This window comes from Parus major, chromosome 8, assembly GCF_001522545.3.
Source record: "Parus major isolate Abel chromosome 8, Parus_major1.1, whole genome shotgun sequence".
Lineage (NCBI taxonomy): Eukaryota > Metazoa > Chordata > Aves > Passeriformes > Paridae > Parus > Parus major.
This window is the reverse complement of record NC_031777.1, coordinates 6,107,999-6,131,264: the sequence shown is the minus strand read 5'-3', so window position 1 is coordinate 6,131,264 and position 23,266 is coordinate 6,107,999. Positions and strand designations below refer to the sequence as shown.

The 23,266-nt window shown below is 44.0% G+C and overlaps 1 protein-coding gene across 2 annotated transcripts in view; it reads left to right on the top strand.

Annotated features, from left to right (window-relative positions):
* Positions 1 to 4,538: 4,538 nt before the first annotated feature.
* HMCN1 (hemicentin 1) overlaps positions 4,539 to 23,266 on the top strand; it is a 177,761-nt gene continuing 159,033 nt past the window's right edge. For both annotated transcript variants that reach the window (XM_015636090.3, XM_015636087.3), the window contains exon 1: positions 4,539 to 5,067. In XM_015636090.3, coding sequence (XP_015491576.1) covers positions 4,812 to 5,067 — 256 coding nt within the window. In that variant the 5' untranslated portion in view covers positions 4,539 to 4,811. The remainder of the gene's footprint in view (positions 5,068 to 23,266) is intronic.

Here is a 23,266-nt window from a genome sequence, read left to right as displayed (position 1 = left end):
GGATGGCTAGAATTCGGCCAGAATTCAGCCAGACACTATAGGTATGAACATTTCAAAACAGATTTCAGTTCCAAACTTATCTCTTTATAGATGTAGGGTAGGACCAGGGAACATAGCCTGTAGCTCAGTTTCAGATTCAAGCCTTTTGGGAAAGTAGAGATCAGAAACTTGCAGTTCTTCTGCACCTGGGTTATGTAATAAAATCATTCCTACACAGATGCAAGAATCCAAGGGTTTGTTTCCTTAACTAGAGCAAGTTGTTCCTAGTCATGGATTCTGGAGAAAATTCATTATGTATTACCCTTTCAAAGAGTCAGAAGGCAGAAGTAGAACTAAAGTTACATACATCCCATTTTTATATTAAATCACAGTTTTCATATTGTTGGCAAAGGTAAGGTACCTCACAGGAAGCTGTGAGTCCTCTTGTGACTGAAAGACCTTGAGATTGTTCAGTATAGAGGCTCCCTGGTTCTGTCTGCAGGACCGCTTTTAACCATCTTCAGTGAAATGCCTTGGTCACAGAGCAGAGATGAGTACTAAAAACACACTGTCCATGTTTGAGAGCAGCTGCACAGATGAAAACCACAGGGCACAGGCTGGAAAAGGGTCAGAGTCCCTTCAGAGTCTGAGCCCTCATCATATAATGGCATTCACATTACAAAATCTCCCCCAGAAAGTTGTGCAGGTCTTTTCATGGTCTCTGTAGATGAGTATGAAGATTATAACCATATAACCACAGATTAATCTATCATCTCTTTCTCTTTTCTGCACTTTGCTTATCTTTGATTTTTCTCTAAGCAGCAGCTCCAGTGAGCTGCATTACCTGTTTCCAGGCTCCTGATATACCTGCTAATTCCTGTTGCAGCATTCCTGTCCTGGGATGGCACTTTAACCCTGTCTCTGCCAAAAGCAGCATAGGTTCTGCCTGCATGAAAGATTTTGAGACAAAAAAAGTTTATTTTTAGTTTTAAAGCAGTGATTTTGCACCTCTCATATCCAGGACCAGAGTGTTTGCATACATAAAATACAAAGACAGGACTAAAGGCTGGCTAAGAAAATACAGTCAGTGAACTGGAGAGATGTCACTCTGCAATACACACATTTCTCACAGGGAGAGCCAAAGCCACCTACCCAAAACAAACAGCAAATGTTCCCTTCTTTTCCACAATAATCAAGTTCAAACACACACACACAAAAAAAAAAAAAAAAAAAAAAAAAGAGGAGGGATGGGACTTTCAGGACAAGTTGGAATAAAAGGTTTAAATGCATAAATACATAAAAAGCTTTACGGAGTTCAAGAGGAAACAAAATATTGTCAAATATCTGTGACAAGGCAGCCTAGAGTATCTGGGATACGTGCAGAACTTGCTGGCCAGGAGAGAGGTGTCGTGAGAAAGAGCTCTGGTGGATGCAGCCTGCTGTGAGTGGTCCATGGGATCCCAGGAGGAGCATCTGTTTTGGGACCAGCAGTTGCTGTAATTGGAGAGCAGCATCAACTTTAAAAACAATCATTTTGATGTTCTCCTTCAGATGGAAACTTGGGTTTTTGAAGTGGAGTCTTGTTTATTATAAATGAGGATGAAACAGACAGCTCTTTCCTCATTAGCAGCCACTGGACAGTAACTATTTTTAGGTGCAAATTACCAAATGGGGCAGATTCAGACAGAAGCACAAAGGGTGAAAAGTATTTCCTTCCCAATCTTTTAAGCTAGTATATGAATTTTATTTGTTTTAACTGAAATGAGCTAGAAAAGAAATTAAACAACTTAGTTCTTTACTCTAAAGCTAATACTTTACAACTGTCCAGGATAAATTCATAGGGAAAGACTCATGGACTGCTTGGGTTGGAAGGGACTTCTAAAGTCAGCTGCCCCACACTTTGCCCACACTCGGTGTGAAAGTACAGGAGTGTGGTGGCAAGGGTTTACACTATTAAGACCACATCTGTTGGATGCTTCCATGCTACCAAATTGCATAAAGAAAATGTTAAATTTTCCCCAAATTTAGCCCCAAAACAGGCACAAAAAGATGATCAAGGTGAAATTAGAAATGCTCAGAATTAGGAAGTGAGAATACAACTGAAATACCTGTGTATGAAGGAGACTCCAGCAGACCTCGTGAGGGTGGTACCCACTGTGGCAGAGCCAGGCCTGCTCCCTCTGGGGTACCCCGACCCCGCTCCCCTCCATGTTCTGCCCACACCCTGATAATCCCCAGGTGTTCCTGTCTGGGAACTCCCACAGTGCCATGATCTGACCTCAGAGTGCCTGTGCTTTGCTCTCATTCTGGCATCATGTCAAAACCTTACTGTAGAGCATGTCAGAAGGAACACAAGGATTTTTTTTTTTTCCATAGATTAATATTTGGCAAACTATGAAAACCACTTCATTGGAGAAGAAGAAAAAAAGTTGTTCCTCTTGCTACAGGACTTTCTTCCTGAAAATTTCAGGGGCCTGCTGTGAATAATAGTGTCAGAGCTTCCAACTGCAAGGCTATTTTATAGTGGAAAGTATGAGGCAACCAAAACAAATATCAGTTTCCACTGTTACAAAATAAAGATTTTGCTTTATGTTGTACCTTAAAAGCCATGTTCAGGGACATGTGTTTTGGGACACAGAAGTAGGTACCCCAGAGGGTTATTTTTTCATATAGGCATTGGGTTTTTTATTTCTCATTCACAGAAAATTGGGAAGTAATTTGAGACGGAAAGAACACAACGGCTTTTTTTATGATACAAAACATAATAGGAATTTGTCTTCCTAAAGGACTGAAGGCAATCCTTAAATGCAAATGCTGCCAGTCCTTAGGATGTTTGAAATACATATTCCTATTTAATGGTGTGAGTGCATCTCTCCTTACACAATTTGTGAGTATTTTTGACAAACCTGGTCCTAGTTTTCTGCTAGCAGAGTTACAGATGAGACAAGTTTTCCATGGTTTTGGGTTTTATTGTGAATGCTTCGCACAGCTCTGGTTATGCGCTTCCTTCTCATGACATCAGTGCTGAAGGGGAGAAAGAATGTAAACATCTGCTTTTTATAATTCAATTCCAGGCTTATAACTTGATTAGGATAAGCAATGTTTCTACATGATTTATTTTCCAGTCACAACAATGCACAGTTTTAGCAGCAATTTGAAGATTAGTAAAATAAGGATGGAAACTAATGAGGTAAATCCTGCTTCATGGTTTACCTTTCTGAGTTGCACTGAACATTGTGCAAAGGCTGGGGATTTCCCTTCCACTTGGTGTTTAAAATGATGTCCCGTTACTCCCCACAGTGCAGGATGCAGCCCATGGAAAGGAGGCTTACACAGCATTACTGAGGTGAGCTGGAGCAAAGGGAATTTGGCTCCTGACTCTGCAGAGCCTTTCTGTGCGGCATTGAGTCAGGACAGAGTTTTCCAAAGATGCCTGCTGGGAAATTTCTGCATCCCTAAACAACTAAGAAGGCCCTAAATATAAAACCTTTAATCTCTTCCATTGCCTGAAGCAACCACTCTGGTTGCTTCCTTTCCTTTGTTTTCTAGGCTTTTTCTTGCACCAGGAACTGATAGTGCCTGGAGTCATGGTCCTGGTCACATTCTAGAGTCTTTCCTACTACCTTTAAACTATTAAATTTAAGGATATGCACATGAGCACTGAGGAGGGCTTCAGTAGTTATGGACATGTAATTTAAACCAAGGGACAGCCAGGGCAGTAGTGCATGTCACAGTGATTTCAGTCTTGTATCACGTTTCCAATAATAAAACACTAAGAAATCACAGAGTCCCAGAATGGTTTGGGTTGGAAGAGACCATAGAGCTCACCTAGTCCCACCCCATGCCATGGACAGGGACCCCTCCCACTATTCCAAGCTGCTCCAAGCTCTCTCCCACCTGGCCTTGGACACTTCCAGGGATCCAGGGGCAGCCAGAGTTTCTCTGGGCACCTTGTGACAGGGCCTCCCAACCCTCACAGAGAAGGATTCCTTCCCAATATCCCATCTGACTCTGCTCTTCTGGGACGAGCCAGCACCGCCACCCTCACCTGCGGCAGGTGCGGGCACAGACCCCGGGCCGTGAAGGACAGGTCCTGCAGGGGGGTGGCCAGGACGGGGGGTGGGAGGACTCCAGCTGAGACCGGAGACCCGGAGGTGAGGGAGGGACCCCGAGGTGAGGGAAAGGCCCCCTAGTGAGGGCGGAAACCCTGAGGTAAGTACAGCGACCCCGAAGTGAGGAGATCACAGGTGAAAGAGGGACACCGAGGTGAGGGCAGGGGCCGCAGCGGGCCACGGGAGGCGGGACCAGGGCGGGCGCCGCCTCAATCCACAGCCGCTACTCCCGGGGCGGCAGCCATCCGCCGTTCACATCCCCGGGGGCTCCATCCCCAGCCCCGGCCGGCAGCAGCAGCCCCGCGGCACGGCCGGGGCTCAGCCCTGTCCCTCAGGGCGGCGCTGCCCCAGCCCTGCCCGGTAGGGAAGGCGGAGCGGGGCCGCAGCCGCGCGCAGACAAAAGCGGCGGCGCTTCCTGCTCCGCGGCTGAGGGGAGCGGGCGGTGGGCGACGAGCTCCGCTCGCGGTCTTTGCTCCCCTCGGTCTGTTCCCGCTCTTCCCAGTTTATCTCAGCGCGGTCCCTTGTCCGTCCTGGTTTATCCCCGCGCTCTCCCCAGTTCTTCCCGGGTCTGTCCCCGTGCTCCCCCAGGTCCCTTCCGGAGCTATCTCCGTGCTCTCCGCGGTCCATCCAGGTCTTTCCCTGCGCTCCCCGCGGTCTGTCCCCGTTTCCCCGGCCCGACTGCCCCCAGTGCCTTTCGCGGCCACCGAGGGTGCCGGCGCGATGGCTGTCGGTGGGAGCCCCGGGGCGCTGGGCACAGTGCTGCTGCTGCTGCTCGCCCTGAGCGCCCGAGCCGTGCCCGAGCCCGAGGCGGTGCCCGAGGGAGCCTCCACCCTGGCCTTCGTCTTCGATGTAACCGGCTCCATGTACGACGACTTGGTGCAAGTTATCGAGGGCGCATCCAAGATCCTGGAGACATCGCTGAAGAGACCCAAGCGGCCGCTGTACAACTTCGCGCTGGTGCCGTTCCACGACCCAGGTAGCCGTTCATCCCGGTGGGCCGAGCGGGACCCGGGCCGGGGCGGGCAGGAGCCGGGAAGGGCGGCAGGGAGCTCCCGAGTGCTGGTACAAGGTTGTTTCCTGCGCTTGCAGAGACTGGAGCCCAAGTATTCTTCTCCCGTCCTAGTCCCTGGCGCACGCGTTTCTCTGCAGAGGGCGAATAACATTTTGTGACCACCACCTCTCTATCTCTCTACAAAGCTTTCCAAAGCCTTCAGGATATACTGGAGTGGGCTCTAAGTGCACTTTGTGTACCACAGAGTAGCTTAAGGGATCAAATATTTCCCTTAATTGTTCTGATACGGGCTGAAATAGCATCAGTGAACTGCACGTGTAGTAGTAATGGTGCTACTGAGTTTTTTCCAATTCCCTTCTATGGGAGCGCAGTTAAGAACATGCATAATGCTGTTGCACTCCTCCTCCTGTCTTATTATCCCCTGTTTACATTCAGAAACTTGCATTGAAATGATCCAGAAGCTTTACATGGTGTGTTTTTTTTTGTTTGGGGTTTTATTTCTTTCCCTCATCGTACCTTTTTTCCCCCTTACGGTGTACATCGCGCATTCCTCTCAGCATCTGTTGTTTGTTCCCTTCCTATCCATTTTCTCTGGCTTTCTTTCTCTTTCCTTGTCAAATTCTTCTGTTGACTTGAAGAGGAAATAGGAACAGGATGCCCCAGGCTGGTGATGTGTGCTGTACTGTGCAGTATGCGCTCTCTTAAATAAAAACAAAAAAAACGCAACACCCTAGAAAGTGGGAAAAAGCCCTTGAAAATTACCTTTTGCCTTTAGTTCCCGTGGAATATCTCAGAATATGGTATTCCCAAACTCAGTGCTTAAGAGTTCCATTTTTGCAGGGATGCCAGCAAAAAAAATGGACATCCTTTCTATTTCCCCCAGTCACAGATGCTTCTGCTTACAAGACATATGATTGTTGTTGGTATAAATACCTTAAACCAAATGTTTAGAAAATTAGAGGGAATAGCTTGTATAGGTTCTCCTTTTTTCTTACAAAGAGTTCTTCATTGTGGTATCAGAGTGTTCTATCACAAAAGGGTCCTTACTGTTTCCACATTTGATGTCATTTTCTTTTTGTTTTCCCTCTGTTCCCACCCTTTTTTTTTATTATTATTTTATAAAACAAGCTTATATGGGACTTAAGAAGCATCACGCCACAGAAATAAACAACAAGGGAAAGATTTGGGTCAAGTGTTGAACCCGGAACTCTTTTATAGCCTGGAAAATCAAGTTAATAGATCTCTTTGGACCTCTTTTTCCATGGAATGGCCAGAAGATCAAGAAGATAGGTTGAGAGTGTTTTGGTTTGCTTTTCTTTCAATGATAGCACATTTTCAGTGATCAGAAAGGGATCATTCTAGGAGTTGATAGTTCTCTTTTTTCAGAGTGATTGGGTAGCTATTCCATCCACAAGGGCAAGAAGATCTTGTGTGGTGCACTTTTAGTTTGCAGGTTTGTGTGGTGGTCCTTTGTTCTTGTGCATCCTCAGCAGAAAGAAGTCTCAGCTTTCTCTCTTGGATAGTCTTGTGCTCAGTTTTCATAACAGACCACTTTTACATCCTCTGTTTCAGTAGCTCCTGTTTTCTTTCTCATCATGTATGTTTTCATTCAGTTTTTCTTCTGCGCATTTTCACCTTTTCAGTCCTTTTCTCTGTCCTTCTCACATTTTTGCTCCCACTGCCTCTACAGGTTCTTTGCTTGTGTTCCACACTGACTCTTTTGATTATGCCTTGTTATACCACCCCTCCTTGCTCTGTACACATCTCAACAGCAGCAAATCCACTGCCACCCTCCCCTACTTGAGTCACATTTTCCCACTCACTGACTCCTTGCTTCCTCACCTCCTCCCCTATTCCCTTTCTCTGCACAGGAGATCCCTTTCCTTGGCAAATGTTAGACTTCATATTCAGTGGAGCAACTGAAACTCAAACCTACAGAGGACTGACCTGTACAGCACAGAGCTGTTGGCAAACATGCCTCAGAGTATCCTGTTACACCTCTCTGTGTGGAAGTCCAACTTCCCTGAGAGGGCCTTACTTAGCATGATGGATAACTTGTGATGGCAGGGAGCTCTCTCAAAGTGGAGGATGGACAATTTTCAATTTAATTTTGTCCTAGTTTCTGAAAATTATTTATTTGGTCTTTCTCAGAATAGAAAGACACACCACAGGCCAGTCTTGAATTTTATGAATGTGCAAGGTCCAGATGACTGCTGGTCATCTGTACCGTACATCTGATGATGATCAAGCCAAGGCACTTGAAAAGAAAATTCAAGAAATGCTGTGACCACATGAACCTCTTTTTTTTTTTTTTTTTCCTTCTTTTTTAATCCATAGAGAAGTAACTTTACTCAAAACCTCATAAAAATACTGCTTGGCAAGTATTTCACAGCATCCAATTTGTTTACCTAGTGTTATTCTTTCTGAAGGTTGATCAACTGAATTAATTGGCATGAAGCTATTTTTTTTTCACAAGTTGTGTTGTTATTCACTCAATTCTTCTTCTTCAAAAAAGAGCTTTATATGTAAAAATTAGTTGCCTCACAGGCAAATTTTCTGGATGTTTTGGTGAGTTGCTGTGGTCCCTGGGCAGGTGGGACTCTACCAGGGGTACAGATACAGTTGGGGCTCAAGTCCAAGGAGCTTCTTTTGCAGATACACTGTTGATAGGTAATTGCAATTTAAATTGGGTGTGGATTTGGTTTCAAACTCTATTGTTTTCCTAGTCTGTGTTGCAGAGTGCACTTGACATCCCACAGGGCACAGCTGGATTGTAAATAATTTGGTATAAATGTAGTCTAACAGAATATGGGAGGATTTTTAAATAACTCAAAGTGCTGCATTATTAGTGCTGCATTGAGGGACTGGAGCTTGTCCAGGGAAGGGAATGAAGCTGGGGAAGGGGCTGAGCACCAGGAGTGGCTGAGGGAGCTGGGAGGGGGGCTGAGCCTGGAGAAGAGGAGCCTCAGCAGGACCTTCTGGCTCTGAACAACTCTAACAGGAGGGGGCTGCCGGGGGGATCAGGGTCTGCTGCCAGGGGACAGGAAAAGGGGAAACGGCTTCAAGCTGTGCCAAAGCAGGGTCAGGTTGGACATTAGGGAAAATCTTTTCACAGAAAGGGCTGTGAAGCATTCACACAGGCTGCCCAGGGCAGTGGTAGAGTCCCCATCCCTGGAGATGTTCAAAAACCAAGTGCGTGTGGCACTTGGGGACAAAGTTTAGTGGTGGTGTTGGGTTGATGGTTGGACTTGTTGTAAAAGGTCTTTTCCAACCTGAATGATTCCGTGATTCCATGTCTGTAATGTGCCGATGCACTGGGGTGTGTGATGGTAGATTTGTATGTTTTCCCTACTGCAGTGGCACTTCGGTAAAACAGGAATACAAGTATATTTTTAGTATCAAACCTGAGGCCTTTGGCACAGAATAATGGCCTACAGAAAAATTAGTCATGGGTTTCACATTCCTATACTGTGTACCATCTGGTGGGATGCAGAGAGTTCAACTTTGGAAAAACCTTTTGCTTTGGATTCTACTTGGTGAATAAGTATGTGAAGTGCTTTAAGAGATTACAGGGAATTTTTTTATTTTGGACTTTCAATGCCTAAACATGACCACAGAACTTTTGTAGATAGTGGAAAGGGCTGTTGACTAAGAAATCTCTTGCCAGACTTGTGTTCAATGGAAAAACTGGTGTGGGGGATGGAAAATTGTCCCAAATTTAAGAAGAGTTGGCACAGGAAAATTTTGAACTGCAGCTAAAGCTGAAGATCAGCAAATGCTTTTGTTGTTGCATCTTGTGGGTCCTGATGTCCTACTAACTCCCATTGTATCCTGTGGAAATGGGATTGGACTTGGAATGTCTTTAACATCTGTGGCCAGCTTTGCTATTTTTTTCATTATGCCATTAAGGAATTTTGGAATGGAAAAATAAGCCTGAGAGGACGAATTCATCCCTAGTATTTTTCTGTAAAGCTAATGGAATTATACCAGCCATAACTCAATCTGTGTGATTTAATTGAGCATTCCTTTAGTGTGAATGGCTATTCTATAGACCAAACTACAGTGATTAAGACAAAAATAAAGGGAATATATAACCTCTGGACTTCCTGGGCTAGAGGATGGTGTTTGCCTGTTCATACTCTGTGCATCTCCTGACCCTTTTCTTACAAATCAAATAGAAAACACTGTGTGAGAAAAGGGGAAACATTAATAATGCTTAGTTTAGATGGGAAAATAGCATTGAACTTAAGTCACACAGTGTGTAGGAGAACTATGAATACTTTTTTTTTCTTGATCCCACTCCTCTCTTTTGAGAGAGTAAAGCTCTTTTCTATCTTAAGTGAAGTTATGCACATAGTTAAGCATGTAGTTATGTGTAACTGGAGTCTCCTTTTTTTAACAGACTGGCAGGTCTGTGTCTGTAACATGGTTAGGCTGCCGAGCCACATACTAGCTTGGATCAAGTTCAGGAGGTCATATGAAAAGCCTGGGAACTTTGGGTTTTGCAGGTTTGATAGTTTTTTTTAGAGGTTATAATGAAGAAGTAATGTTTTTTCCAGAGAGGAATTTTATGAAATTAAAATTAGTCTATTAATGGAGTTAAAGTACTATGGCTATGCAGATGGATAATGGAGAGGGGAAGGCACTCCTGTGGCTTTGCTGTATCCACAGCTGGATGGTATCACAGATGATGTCACTGCCTCTTCCTCTTGTATAAACTCTCCTGATAGCCCTTCTCCCATGTGCTGCCCTGCACTTTTGCATTCTTCTGTCGCTTGAGGTCTTTGGCCTTGGGCTTTACTCTCAGATTTATGAGTGTCTAAACTTCTCAGGCAAAGGCTGAGTCTGTGTAAACCAGTTGGAGAAGATGAAGAATGGTCCTTTTGGTATAGCCTGAAGAAGAGGGGCATTGTCTTCAGCATTCCCTCTGCTTCCTTTGCAGGGTGGAAGAAGTGCTTCAACACTTGTTATTAGTTTTGGTAAAGAACGGGAACGTGGCTGTAGGGAAACAATACTGCAACAGTGGTATCCAAAGCAGGGAGAGCAAATTCAAAGGAAATGTGGTATTCTGTACTGGTATCTTGAGTTTGCCCACACCATGGAGGTGGTGCTTTTACAGGGGATGGAGGCAGCAGGAGAAAAGATTGGTGTCACAGAAGCTGTGGCTACCCCTGGATACCTGGCAGTGTCCAAGGCAGGTTGGATGGGGCTTGGAGCAACCTGGGATAGTGGAAGGTTCCCCTGCCCATGGCAAGGGTGAGCCTGGATGGGCTTTAAGATTCCTTCCAACTGAAACCAGTCTGTGATTTTATGATTATAATGAAAAGGGAAACAGCTGAAAGAGAGAGAGGGATATGACCCTGTGTTCCTGTCCAAATTCCAGGGGCCTCCTTACCTTCCGTAGTAGGTAAAACTGCTTAAAACTGTTTGAAAACTGTCTGTTATTTGAAATAGATAAGATATTGGGTTGCCCAGAAGAAATAAACTGCTTACCAGTGAAGTTTCCATGGGCAAATATTTTGTGAAAGCTGGGTATTTATCAAAATATCATAACTTTTATAGGATAATGTATTGGTTTTGCATGACTTGGTTTTTGGTAGCAAGGGGGCCACAAAGATGGCTCCTGTAAAAAGCTCCTGGAAGCTTCCACTGTGTCCAGAAGAGCCAATCTCTGATGGCTCTGAAGCTGGACATGCTGCTGGCCAAAACTGGGCCAATATGAGAGGCTGGTAACACCTCTGTAACGATGTATTTAATACAAAAATCAAAACAAAGTCATAGGTTTTTCTCTGAGTCAGAGGAGAAGGTGAGAACATGTGAAGGAAAACAACATGGAGATGCCAAGGTCAGTGGAGAAGGAGAGGGAGGAGGTGCTCCAGGTGCCAGAGCCAAGATTCCTCTGCAGGCTGTGGTGAGACCATGGTGAGGCAGCTGTGCCCCTGCAGCCCCTGGGGATCCACGGGGGACGCAGAGATCCACCCACAGCCCATGGAGATCCACAGGGATGCAGAGATACAGCCACAGCCCATGGAGATCCACAGGGATGCGGAGATCCACCCCCATGTCATGGGTCTGCAGAGGATGTGGAGATCCCTGCATCCTGCAGATGATCCTGCAGAGAACCTGCAGCCTGTGGGGTAGGTGCTCACACTGGAGCGGGTGGATTCCTGGAGGAGGATGTGATCCAGTGGGAGACCTGGTGGAGAAAGGGCCCTACTTCCAGGCTGGATCAGCCTGTCCTTGGAGGGCTGCACCCTGTGGAAAGAGAGACTCGAGTTGCAGCAGTTTTGGGAGGGCTGTCTGCCGTGTGAGGGACTCACATTATGGGAGGTGTGCTGTGGCTGCTGCCTTGAGAGTGCACCCATGCTGGAGAAGTTCACAGAGAACTGTCTCCTGTGGGAGAGACCCCACGGTCTCTCAGGGGAAGGACTCCACTCCCTGAGCAGGGGAAGAAAATCTCAGTGATGAACTGACCAAAACCCACAGGCCCTGTCTCCCTGTGCTGTCGGTGGGAAGGAGGGAGGGGCTGGGTAATAAAAGGTGTTTTAAGGGCTTATTTTACTTCTCATTTTCCTCCTCTGATTCTGTTAGTAAATTTCGCTTTGCAACCTCAAGTTAAGCCTGTTTTGCCCTTGGACTGTTTTCTCCTGGTCCTTAACTCATGAAGCCTTTGTTAACTTTTTTTCCTTTCCTCTGTTCAGCTGTAGCAGGGGAGGATGAGCAAGTGACTCTTTTGGGTCATTGGGCCAGTGTCAAACCATGACAGATAGAGAATTTCCTCAATTCTCTTTGGAAAGAGTAAGGTCAGAGGCCAAAAAAATTATGCTGTCCACTTAATTCAAGTAATTGTCTTATTTGAGAATTGAGTGGCTTGTCTTATTTGAGAATTGAGTGGCTTTTATATTGCTACCAAAATTAAAAGTGGGAAAAAAAGTGCTAATTTAGGAAGTCTCATCTCCCTCTTCTTCTGATGGATCACACACAGAATACCAGGTTAAAGCTGTCACAGCCGATCTGTCAGCACTGCTTTTTGGTGGCTTCAAATTGGTGAACATACCATCTAACAACTCAAGGATGTGTAAGGATTTGGGGTTTTTTGGAAGCTTGTTTATTTTGGATTTACATACACAGTGACAGCAATAATGAGTGCACATCCAAATTCCAAGTTTTTTCCTTGGTGTTTTAGGAGGTGCAGTGCAAAGTTACAGCTGTTCAGTGTTGTCTTGGTATGTCTGAGTGCAAATGATAAGCAGACCTGGGCATAATAACTGGGAATTCTGCTCTTTTGTGCCAAAACTGATGAAGTATTGCTATTAATATTTCACTGAGAAATACTGCTTGCCTAATGCTCAAAAACTGCGCTGTGTTGTTACCATTAACAAGTGTTATTGTTGCTGTCACCAGGTGAGTGGCTGTCATCAACACAGCTGTAATGAACAGCTCTGGGCTGATAAGAATGAAATATAAAACACTTGCAGACATTTTCCATCTCTGAGGCATCTGGGATAACAGTACTGACCGTGTGGTGAAGAGTGTTTGAAACCTTATTGTCACCCTTAACGAAGACATTGTGGTATCTATAAAATGAATTCCCTGTGATTGCATGGATGTTTTCTTGTTCCTCTAGAGGGATTTATCTGGGGGTCCCTCTAAAAGTATTTGCTTATATAGATTATAAACCAGTAAGTATTGCCAGTGCCAGAAGCTCTAAAATCTGTGAGTCAGCCAAAATGTTGTGACATGATCCAAAAACCTGTTAGAGCATTACTTACAACTTATTTTTCTGCTGTCTTAACTCTGCATGTCTAGCCCAGAAGGTATGCACAAGGGTGAATTTCCCCTCTGATTCCTGAATCCTTCTGTCAAGGGAAAGGATCATTCTCCCTGTTTTTATTTGAAGATGCAGTAGAGATTCTTTCTTTGGGAAAAAAAGCTATAATGCCTCAAATACATAATTCTTTTCTGCTTTGAATTACAATTTATTTTTCACGTTACATTTGAAATTGTTGCCTACAAAACTTGGAAGCTACTTGTTCTATTTTGCTTTGCTCTCCTCAGCTCAAAGTGGTTTTAATCCCAAGGAAAGCTCTGCATCTCATTTACAATGTAATACATTCCAGTGCTATTCTGTCCCTAGAATTACTGCTGATGCTGTTTATCAGGTGAGCCTTGCTCTTTGTTAGCAGTGTGCACCTTTTCCCTAGAACTTCTGGCGTTTGCATAGAGGATACTTCACCTGTTGTGTCCTACATAGAACTCAGAGTGCCCTTGTAAACTCAACTTTTAGGTATGTGACAATTCACAGAGAGATTTTTTTCCCAGTTTCTTAACCGCTTTTAAACAAAGAAACTTCCTCATTCACCTTCCTCTCTTCTTTCCCTCACTCTGAATTTATCTCCCAGGAGTTGCAGCAGTTTGTGTTTGATACAATCACATGGAGAAGCCCAGTTAATCCTATTCACGGCAGTAATTGTTTAAGACAAAGCTACACTGGCTATGGGTCTTGATGGGAGCTCTGTGGTGTGGAAAGAAAAGAGCAATTTCTGCTGCTGCATGCATCTCCTGGGTTGGTTTAAACGCACACAAATCAAATTCCTACTGCTGTAAAAAAAGCAGATATTTGATGCAGATCTTCAAGTACTTTTAAGCTATGAATAAGCTGTCCCTCCCTGAGACTGATACAGTGTCTCATTTTCATCTGGAGAAAACAACTATTTTCTGAGAATGCATGGTAATGAAATGAATAAAGAGCCACGAATATTGTATACATCTTTATCTCACTTTAAATGAGGAAACAGTGTTCATTGTAAAGAGAATTGTCGCAGAAATATGGAAGGAAAGTTGACAAGGAGGCCAATCAGAGTATTTGCTTCTTGAAATACCAAGCTTGCTCTTTTCAAGTGCCAATCCTAGAGGAAAGCTAGGAAAAAACATGTCTGTGACGGGGAATTAGAATCATAGAATTGTTAAGAGAGGTTAATTGTTGAGACGTTGGATGAGACTCCTAAGATATTTGAGTCCAGCCACTAATCTAGTGCTGCCATGTTCACCACTAAAGAATGTTCCCAAGTGCCATATTGACACGTCTTTTGAATGCCTGCTGGTGACTTCTCCATTGCCCTGGGAAGACTGTTCCAGTGCTTGACCACTTGTTTGGTGAAGAAATTTTTCCCAATATCCAATCTTAACCTCCCCAGGAACAACTTGAGGCTTTTTCCTCTCATCCTGTCCCTTGTTCCCTGGGTACAGAGCCTGACTTCCCCCAGCTGCACCCTCCTGTCAGGAATTTTTGCAGAACTAGAAGGTTATCGCTTAAGCCTCCTTTTCTCCAGGCTGAGCCCCTTCCCTAGCCCTGTTTCCTTCTCTGGACATGAATTAATGGTGAATGCCTTTACTGAAGAGAATAAAGTTGAGTTCTCAGGGGAGAATAAAGAAAAAGAACCACCCAATATCTGAACACTGGTGAAACTGACACTCTCATCCTTAATCCTTGTTCTGTGTGCTGCACTGCCATCCAGCAGTACTGACTTGATTAGGATCAGGTATGAGGCGGTGCCCAGGTGCCTTTGAAAGCTTACTGTTGTGTGGTGCAGAGGTGTGCTGTGTATTGCCAGCAGAGGGTGAACAGTACCTGTCCTGCAGAGGTGGCATGGAGTGATGAGACTCCCTGTGACAAGTTGTATTTGAGCTTTTCTTAACCAATGGGGAGCGAAAGGCGTTTGTATTGGATTGGTGATTTTTCCAATGCATCATGTAATGTTCATTCTGCATCCTTCTGGACCAACTTGTTAGAAACCTTAGATCTATTTCCGCTGTACTGTGAAAACAGGGAACAGTCATGATCCAAAGACTACCAGAGCTCCAGGAGCTATTGGACAATGTTCTCAGGCACAGGATGGGATTGTTGGGGTGACTTGTGTGGGGCCAGGGATTGGACTGGATGACCCTTGTGGATCCCTACCAACTCAGGATACTTCGTGATTCTGTGACTTGAGACCTCTGTCATCTTTCTTGACTTGTGCTTTATCCTTTGTGTGTGTATCAGAGGCTGCTTGGAATTCATACTTGGAATTTAGTGAGTGTGGATTCCACTCACTAAAAGATCTGGATAAACCAGATTAAGAACAATGGGAAAGGAGCAGATATTTCATTTAGTTAATGTATTTTGAATGTGGCCTAAAGCCTGTCAGGAAGAACCCTTTAGACAGCCCTCAGATGCCAGTTGGTATATATTTTCCAGTCAATGATTTGATTGTTGGCATATGCTGTGGCTTTGGTTTTGAAGGAGATACATGCATCAGAGGAAATATTAAGAACATCTGTTTTTCAGTTTGCAAATGGCGAAACAGTTTCTCTGTTGAAAGAGAGTGATGGTGTTACTTGATCAGCTCACCATGCCTTGGTAATCAGTTTTGTTAGAAGGAATAGGATGGATTTAATGAAATATGCTCTGGGCTGGCTGCTTTTGTGCTTCATTACTCCAGCCAGGGAGAATATTTTACCCCTCACATTGTTGAACATAACGTACTTTTTGTAACTGTTGCTGGTGTTTAGGATTTCCTGTTTGAGGTATGCTGCTCTGAGATCAGATTTATGAGATCCTTTAGTGATGTTGGTAGTGAATTCATGCTGTGCAGTTGTTGGGTGAACTCTGGGTCCAAGATTTGCATTTTGCAAAGGTATAGTTTGCAGTATTGCCTTTTTTTAGGGAGATCAGAATGGATTAGGTCAGGCATACCCCATTATTATCTGTGGTTAAGCTGCTTTTGTTGCCTTTTGAGGAACATGTGCAACTTACTCTTTTGTAACTGGTTTGCTGGAGGAAAAAAGAACACAATGACTTTGTGTTCCTGAAGCACTTGGATGGCATCATATGTCAAGATATATGAAGCCACGACACTGAGGACAGGATTAATCCCATTTCACTTCAGGAACTTAACTGAAGACTCTCAGCTGAGAGGCTGGTGACCCAAAGGCACTTTCTGTAAATCACAAAATGAAACTGGCACCTTAAGGAGCAATTAATCCCCTGTAAATTTTTAAATACTGTTTGGAGATCTCATTTGCTTTCACTGGCTGTAGGGGAAGCAATGGTTAGTTCAGTCAAAACCCTGAATTTAGAAAGTATGAAGTTAATTGAGAGGCTTTCTGCTTTCTCACATTTTGCACTGGGCTGACTGTCCACATAATAGTTGCTGAGGTTTGTTTCACACCTAGGTTTTCATCCTACCACATGGATACCAAGGGCTCTCGGGCGGAAATAGGTTATTCCCACATGGTGATCCCAGCAGCTGAAAAAGGTCCCTGGTGTGGCAGCCCCACCCTGAGGGCTTCTGTGAGCTTGCTTTGTCGAAGTCCTTGGTGCATTTCTTATCATAGGGCTACTCAGAAGCTCATGCACCTCTTTTGCCCTCTCCATAGATTATTGGCAGGGTTTGAACCTTGGGTGTTCAGAGACCCCTTCTGTGTTAGCTAAACACTGGCAGCTCTGAGGCTGATAGTGCCGTGGGACAATCCCCAAGTGGGGGCTGGGATGTGCCTTGTGCTGTGTACTGCAAATATAAATGGGCTGTGTGTGTTAATGCAGCAATGTTAACTTACTGTTCTGTATCCCTGTGCTCCTCCATCTTGATTTGCTTTGGCACCCTTGATACTCCTCTCTGTGCACTTTCCCAAGTTGTAGCCCATCTCCAAAAGCATATCAGCCACAGATTTCAGTCTGCAAGGCATTACTGGTAAGATATATGCGTTTTTGCAAATGACATATTCCCAGACAGCAAGCCAGCATGAAGCAAACATCTCAAACAACCAGAGATAACTGAAAGGGTTGAATTTATTCTTAGTGATGTGTCCCTCTTAGCAGACTCATCCATTCTCGCTGGAATGGTGGCTTCCTTACCATTTGCTTTTGGGAATAGACAAGTAAGTGTGTGATATAGGTACAGTGAATGATTATACAACTTTAAAAGCCAATCTCATGTAGCCTGATTTATAATGGAGCCAAGTATCAACTTCATAGGATAAATTACAACCAGCAGAGCTTGCTCAGCAATGAGAGGTAACCAAAGCAGAACAGGACCCTAGTTCTTAGCCTGGAAAAATGCTGCTGAAGTGGAGTGAGTGGGGGTGGGTTTGCAGCATGGAATGAAAATGAAGGAATGTCTTATGTTGCTGTAGTCCCTGCTAAATGTCTGGGCTGTTTGCTCAGGATAGCAGCTCTGAGCTGTGACTGTAGGTTACTGCTGGACTTCTGCCAGCTTGTTTAAATTAGATTCTTAGCCTGGGGGCTGGGGTGGTCAGCAGGAAGCCATTGTAATTTTCATGCCTTGGACACCAGTGTATTTTCATGAGCTGAAGTGAAGTGTCTCTGGGGATGCTGAATATCTCTGAAACATTTCCTGAGTTTTCTTAAGCTCTGCAATGGTATGTCCGAGTCTGTTTTCCAAAGGATGGAGCTTTTTGTTTAGTTAGTGAGGTCTTAGTTCACTTGAGTAGTATGCTTTTGCTGTTGGAACTTAGTGAGGAACAGAAGAGGAGGAAAGCTGGAAAATGGTGGGCTCTGTCTTAGGACAGCTAGGAGTACTGTAATTTCTTTTATGGTCCCATATTAATTTGTGTTTCTGTTTACTAAAATCTTCATGAGATTGCAACTTCAAGCTACTATGTCAGAGCCAAGTTTTTAGGCTGCAAACAAGGGAAATGTTTGGGCAAGCACACATTTTTAGGTAAAACAGCAATAGCTGGAACACTCAGGCAGAGAACCTGTGATTCTGCCCATCTTTGGGCAGATCCTTTCCTGTTTTCTGTTACTTACACAATACATTAGTGGTGTGATTTTTAATTAGAGATCTTTAGCATTTCTGTGCACACTAATTGCTGTCATGTGCCAGAGTCTGAGTACCAGTAGCACATCAAGAACCCAGGGTGTGGCACAGGCCAGTCCAAGTCCCTGGTGATGCCCTAGTACTTTGTTGAAATAAGGCATGGTGTACACTGCTTGGGTTAACATTTTGGCTGCTCTCTACAGCATTTGGAGAACATAACAAAGTGCTTAGGCAGTGGTGCTTGGCCAGGATTGTTTACTCCTGATTTAACAACATGCTACTTAAACCCCTATGTCTTAGGACATTTCAGATGTCTGTGTGGTTGGCTTTGTTTTGTTGAGGCTTGTTTTTTGTTTTTTTTGGTGGTGGGTTTTTTTGTTTGGTGTTTTTTTTGGTGTCTTGGGGCTTTTGTTTGTTTTGGTTTGGTCATGTCTTTCCCTTTATAAATTTTACATAAGCTGAATCAAATCACAGGGAATTCATGTGACCTACCCCTGAGTCACAGCTCTCAGTGTTAACCACAAATCCACAAATCACTTTTTTCTCCCTGAAATGTTTATTAGTTCTTTTCATTTCTTTCCTAGTCTGTCTGACTCCTCATCTTTTTATAATCTTTGTATTCAGCCCATCGCTTCCTCAAAATTTTCATTGACCCTTTTCTCTCAGAGGTTTAGTGTCTCTTCTCATCTCTCCCCTCCGTATCTCAAGATTTCCTAGCAGTCTGGAGTATCTTTTGCATACACACACTGGATGGATCCTGGTGGTGAAATGTGCTAGTGCTACAATATATTCTTGCTCTGAAAGAGGTGCTCTGTTACCCACAAAAGGGTTTGTGTGGGAGAACACAGAATCATGGAATGGGATGTGTTAGAAGGGGCTTCAGAGACCATCTAGTTCCAGCACCCTGCTGTGAGCAGGGAGACCCTGCACTAGTTCAGGTTGCTCAAAGCAATCCCTTGTTCTGCCACTCCAAGCTCATGTCCCAAGTCCCTTTCCAGCTCTCCTGGATCCCCTTTAGGCACTGGAAAGGGCTTTAAGGTCACCCTGGAGCCTTTTCCAGGGAAGTTCTCTCTGGTGAACACCCTCAGCTCTCCCAGGCTGGATCTAGAGCAGAGGGGCTTCAGCCCTACGAGCATCTCTGGACTCATTCCAAAAGGGCCATGTCTTTCTTGTGCTGAGTGTAGAGTCTCACCAGAGCAGAGTTGAGGAGAGAATCCCCTCTCTTGACCTGCCAGGTATGTTTGCCTCAGCCTGAATGAGGCTGCTAGCTAGGACACATCTCATTGCCCCTTGACATGTTGGCCGTGGGAGTGAGTACTTTTGTAGAGTTTGTTCTGGGTCAAAATTGGACCTACTGACCCTGATATTTTGTTTTCTGAAATTGTTCTGAATCAGTTGAGTTACACTTTCCTAAAGTTGTAACTGTAGTGGACAAAATAATTATTATTCTGCACTGCTTCCTGCTTCTGTTGTCTTTAAGGTCATGGCTTTTTCTGATCCCCAGACATGAGTGCTGCTTGGCAATCCCAGATTCATTCCCAAACAATCCAGGTTAGCAGAGGCTAAAGAAGCTCTTTAGTTTGGGAGCTTGATTAGAGTGCATGAGCCACCCTGGGTCTGAGCAGAGGAGGTGATGGCTTGTGTTGTGGTGGTTCTGGCCAGCAGGACTGGCAGTGGGCTCAGCTGGCAGATCTGCAGTGAGCAGGGAAGTACCATCACTAGTGCTAGTGAACTAGAAGGACTGAGTTACACAGGATCTGTGTATGAGGGAGAATCTGGGCAGTCTCTGTGAATACTGACAATGGCGGGAAAAATGTGGCTGCTTTGTGTGTCAAGCTTCGTTCTCAATATTCCTGCTGTGGCTTATGCTTAGGATGTGAAAAGATCGTGTCATTGCTGTAAAACGTAGGCCCTTTCTCCATCTTCCAAAATTGATTTCAATGGTATTCTGTTACCCAAATGAGCCACAGTATAGGGAGATGAAAATAATGACTGTTGGCTAAATGCCATTTTGAAGAATTGGCAATTTTACCACATTGAGCAAATATTTTAATGCCTTGGTGGTTTGGCACAGCCACTGATACAATGTGTACCTGTTGCTGGGACTTTATTTAGAGAAATACTCCCCAGTGTAGAAGTGTATAATATGGTATGCATCTGGAGCTGCAGCTTAGCAAATGGTGAAAGTCTGTATTCCTTTCTGGAAAAGACACAAGGGAGGTAACTGAAGAGATGCTGTTGCATTCCTGCTTCATGGGGATGAGTCTTGGTTGATCTCAAACTGTCCTTTTTACAAAACAAATAAGAAAAGTCTTGAATAATGAAGCATGTTTTGTATTAGCTCATTAATTTGCATATATCTTGCTTAGAGGTAGATTTGAAGTACATAACACTTTTCACTCTGTAGAGAATTTTGGCTGTGGGTATTTATGGAGTAACTCAAGCCCATCTCACCTTGTGTTGTAGCTATGTAGCATTAAACACTTGCTTAGTTATTTGCAATGAAATGTCCCATTGTGTAGATATAAAAGCCTTTTTTCCCAGTTTGATATCCTGTCTCTGACCAGGTTTTGATCTCAGTTAACATGGAGTAAATCCAGAGTAATTCCATTACAGTCAGTGATGCTAGTTTGGATTTACACCAGTATGACTGAGCTCAGAGTCTGCTTTGGTTGTCTGCCATCTTATTTTGCTAAATATTACATCCTTCCCAAATATGCTTTCTCATCTTGTTTTCAGACCTTGCTGGCTCCTCCTACTTTACCAAATTCCAAGTGTAACAACATAGGTGAAGTTTACTTGATGAAAGATTGTTTAAGCAGGGTCTGGTTTTTATTAGCTCAGCTGGTTTTCATTTTTTCAGCCCTTTTTGAAGTCTGATTGTGCTCAGGCTGGAATCTGGATCCATCCTGCTTTTCCTACTTGACTCAATTTTGTCCATTAGAAGTGTGGTATTTTAAATTACAGGGTGCTCCCCGATGTTATTGTTCAGTAAGAATTATGTGCCTCAGTGATGTTTTAAAGAAGTTTTTAACTCCAAAGATCAGGAAGAAGTACCTTAAGGCATTACTGCTAATCAGCAACATAATGTGTTTGGAAAGTCTCAGTAAATGTGAGATGTAACTTTGAAGAATGAAATGAATTAAGCTTTTCCTGGTTTTGTTGATATTTCCTTTGTAGAAGTGTACACTCAACTTTCTCACAAAGTATTTTAATTTATCATGTGTGAGAGACATCTGGAATTTCATCTAGGCTATTCTGTTAGTTAAATAGGGTTTATTATTCAGGTTTGCAGTTTGGACAGTTTTATCTGTGTTTATGTAGTTTAGCTGGACACTGGGGTCTTGGGCCTCGTAATCATTCCAGAAATTAATCTGTAATGTTTGTCTTAACAGTTTTGCAGTTGGGCTTATGCTGGTACAGTATTGCTATATTCATGTGATGATAAATAATCCTGCCCAGGATATCCAGCCCCAGCTCTAGAGATGAAGAAGGGATAGGAGATGGGAAATGTCACCTCCTTTAGTTTGGAGACCTCAGGCACAAACTCTGTAGTTAACCAAAACACTTTGGAATGTTTATATATATATTCTGTTGATTTTGATACCTGCTTCACATATCCTTAAAGTGAGGCCTGAAGATCTGCCTCTGGAAGCAAAGGAGATGTTTGGCAGAACTGGTGATTTAAACCTGAACCATCCTGCCTTACTCATTTGGATGCCATTTTGTACTGCAGACACCTGGACAAGATCTTCAAGAGAGGCTGGATGACTATCCATGAATATTTCCTGAATATCTCCTGAATTCCATGAAATGACAGTCTTCACTGTAACCGTTCCAGTGGGCAGTTGGTACAAAAAAATGGTGCCTTGGGCCTGCCCAACAGGCTGTTGTTTAAAGAATTAGAGATGCCCTCACAATCTTTGTTCCTTGGCCTTCATTTCATGTTCATCAAAATTGCCTTGACTCTCCATGTATGCAGGAATTCCATTTTGGTTAGTGAGTGTCTTTAAGACACTGGAGGGTGAGCCAGAGAGAGTTTGCAGCTGGAGCACTGAGCAGCACAGCAGGGCAAAGACAGGACTAGTCTCTAAGGGCAGGACTGAAGACAGGCTGGGAGAGCTGGGCGTGTTCACCTGGAGAAGAGAGGTTTCTGGGGAGACCTGAAAGCCCTTTCCAGTGCCTAAACGGCTCCAAGAGAGCTGGAGAGGGATTTGGGACAAGGGTCCTGGAGGGATAGGATGAGGGGGAATGGCTTCCAGCTGCCAGGGGGCAGGGTTACATGGGCTTCTGGGGAGAAGTTATTCCCTTTGAGGGTGGGGAGGTCCTAGCACAGGGTGCCCAGAGCTGCTGTGGCTGCCCTGGATCCCTGGAAGTGTCCAAGGCCAGATTGGAGGGACTTGGAACAACCTAGTGGAAGCTGTCCATGCCCATAGCAGGGTGGAATGAGATGAGCTTCAAGATCACTTCCAAACTCAAACCATTCCATGATTCCATGCCATGCACTGGTGGCATCCTCAGTGACTATACTTGCTGCAGCAGCTCAGGAATTAGCACTCACTCTTCACTCATGTTCACTCATGAGGGCAGTGGTGACTTGACCACTTCAAATATCTGACCTGTCAGATTGTATTTGAAAGGACCTGGCAGTTCAGAGAGTGGGTTTTCTTCCAGACATGATGCAGATCCTGAGAAAAATATGCTTTAGATTGACCTACACAAACGGTGCAAGTCAGGTGGTAACATTGATTTTTGGAGCTTGATGGCTTTATGGTCACAGATCCAAATTCCCCAGAGACGAAATCTTTGTGCTCTGTGTTGTATAAACAAGCTGAACAATTTAGTGAAAACAATCATCATGGTAAATGCTTCTGTTTCTACACTGTAATCATTCTTTTAGGATAAGTTTGGTAATTATTTAGTGATTGATTATTTCATTATGAGAGTTCCATGCTTTTCCAGTAGTCAGCTGAGTCTGCTTGGGCTAGGCCAGATAGAGGCTGAAACTGGGAAATAGAAGGTTCAAGACAAATCAGTTAGTCTAAATAAATTTCTGTCTAAACATAAATAGTGGCATTATTTCAAACAAATTTTACATGATGAGTGAATGGAAAACAAAGTTTTGCCTAGTGTATTCCTGTTAAGCTGATGAGGGCAAAAAAGTTAATGTTTTCATCCTCTTTTCTTCCTCCCTCCCTGTTCACATCTGCTTTTTGAGTTAGTTTGGAGAATGCTTGCATTTTTACACTGTTAAAGCTCTGTGGACTTTTATAATCCACAGATAATATTTAATGCTTTCCTCTCTTCCACAGCTTCCTAAAAACTACTGGGCATTGAAA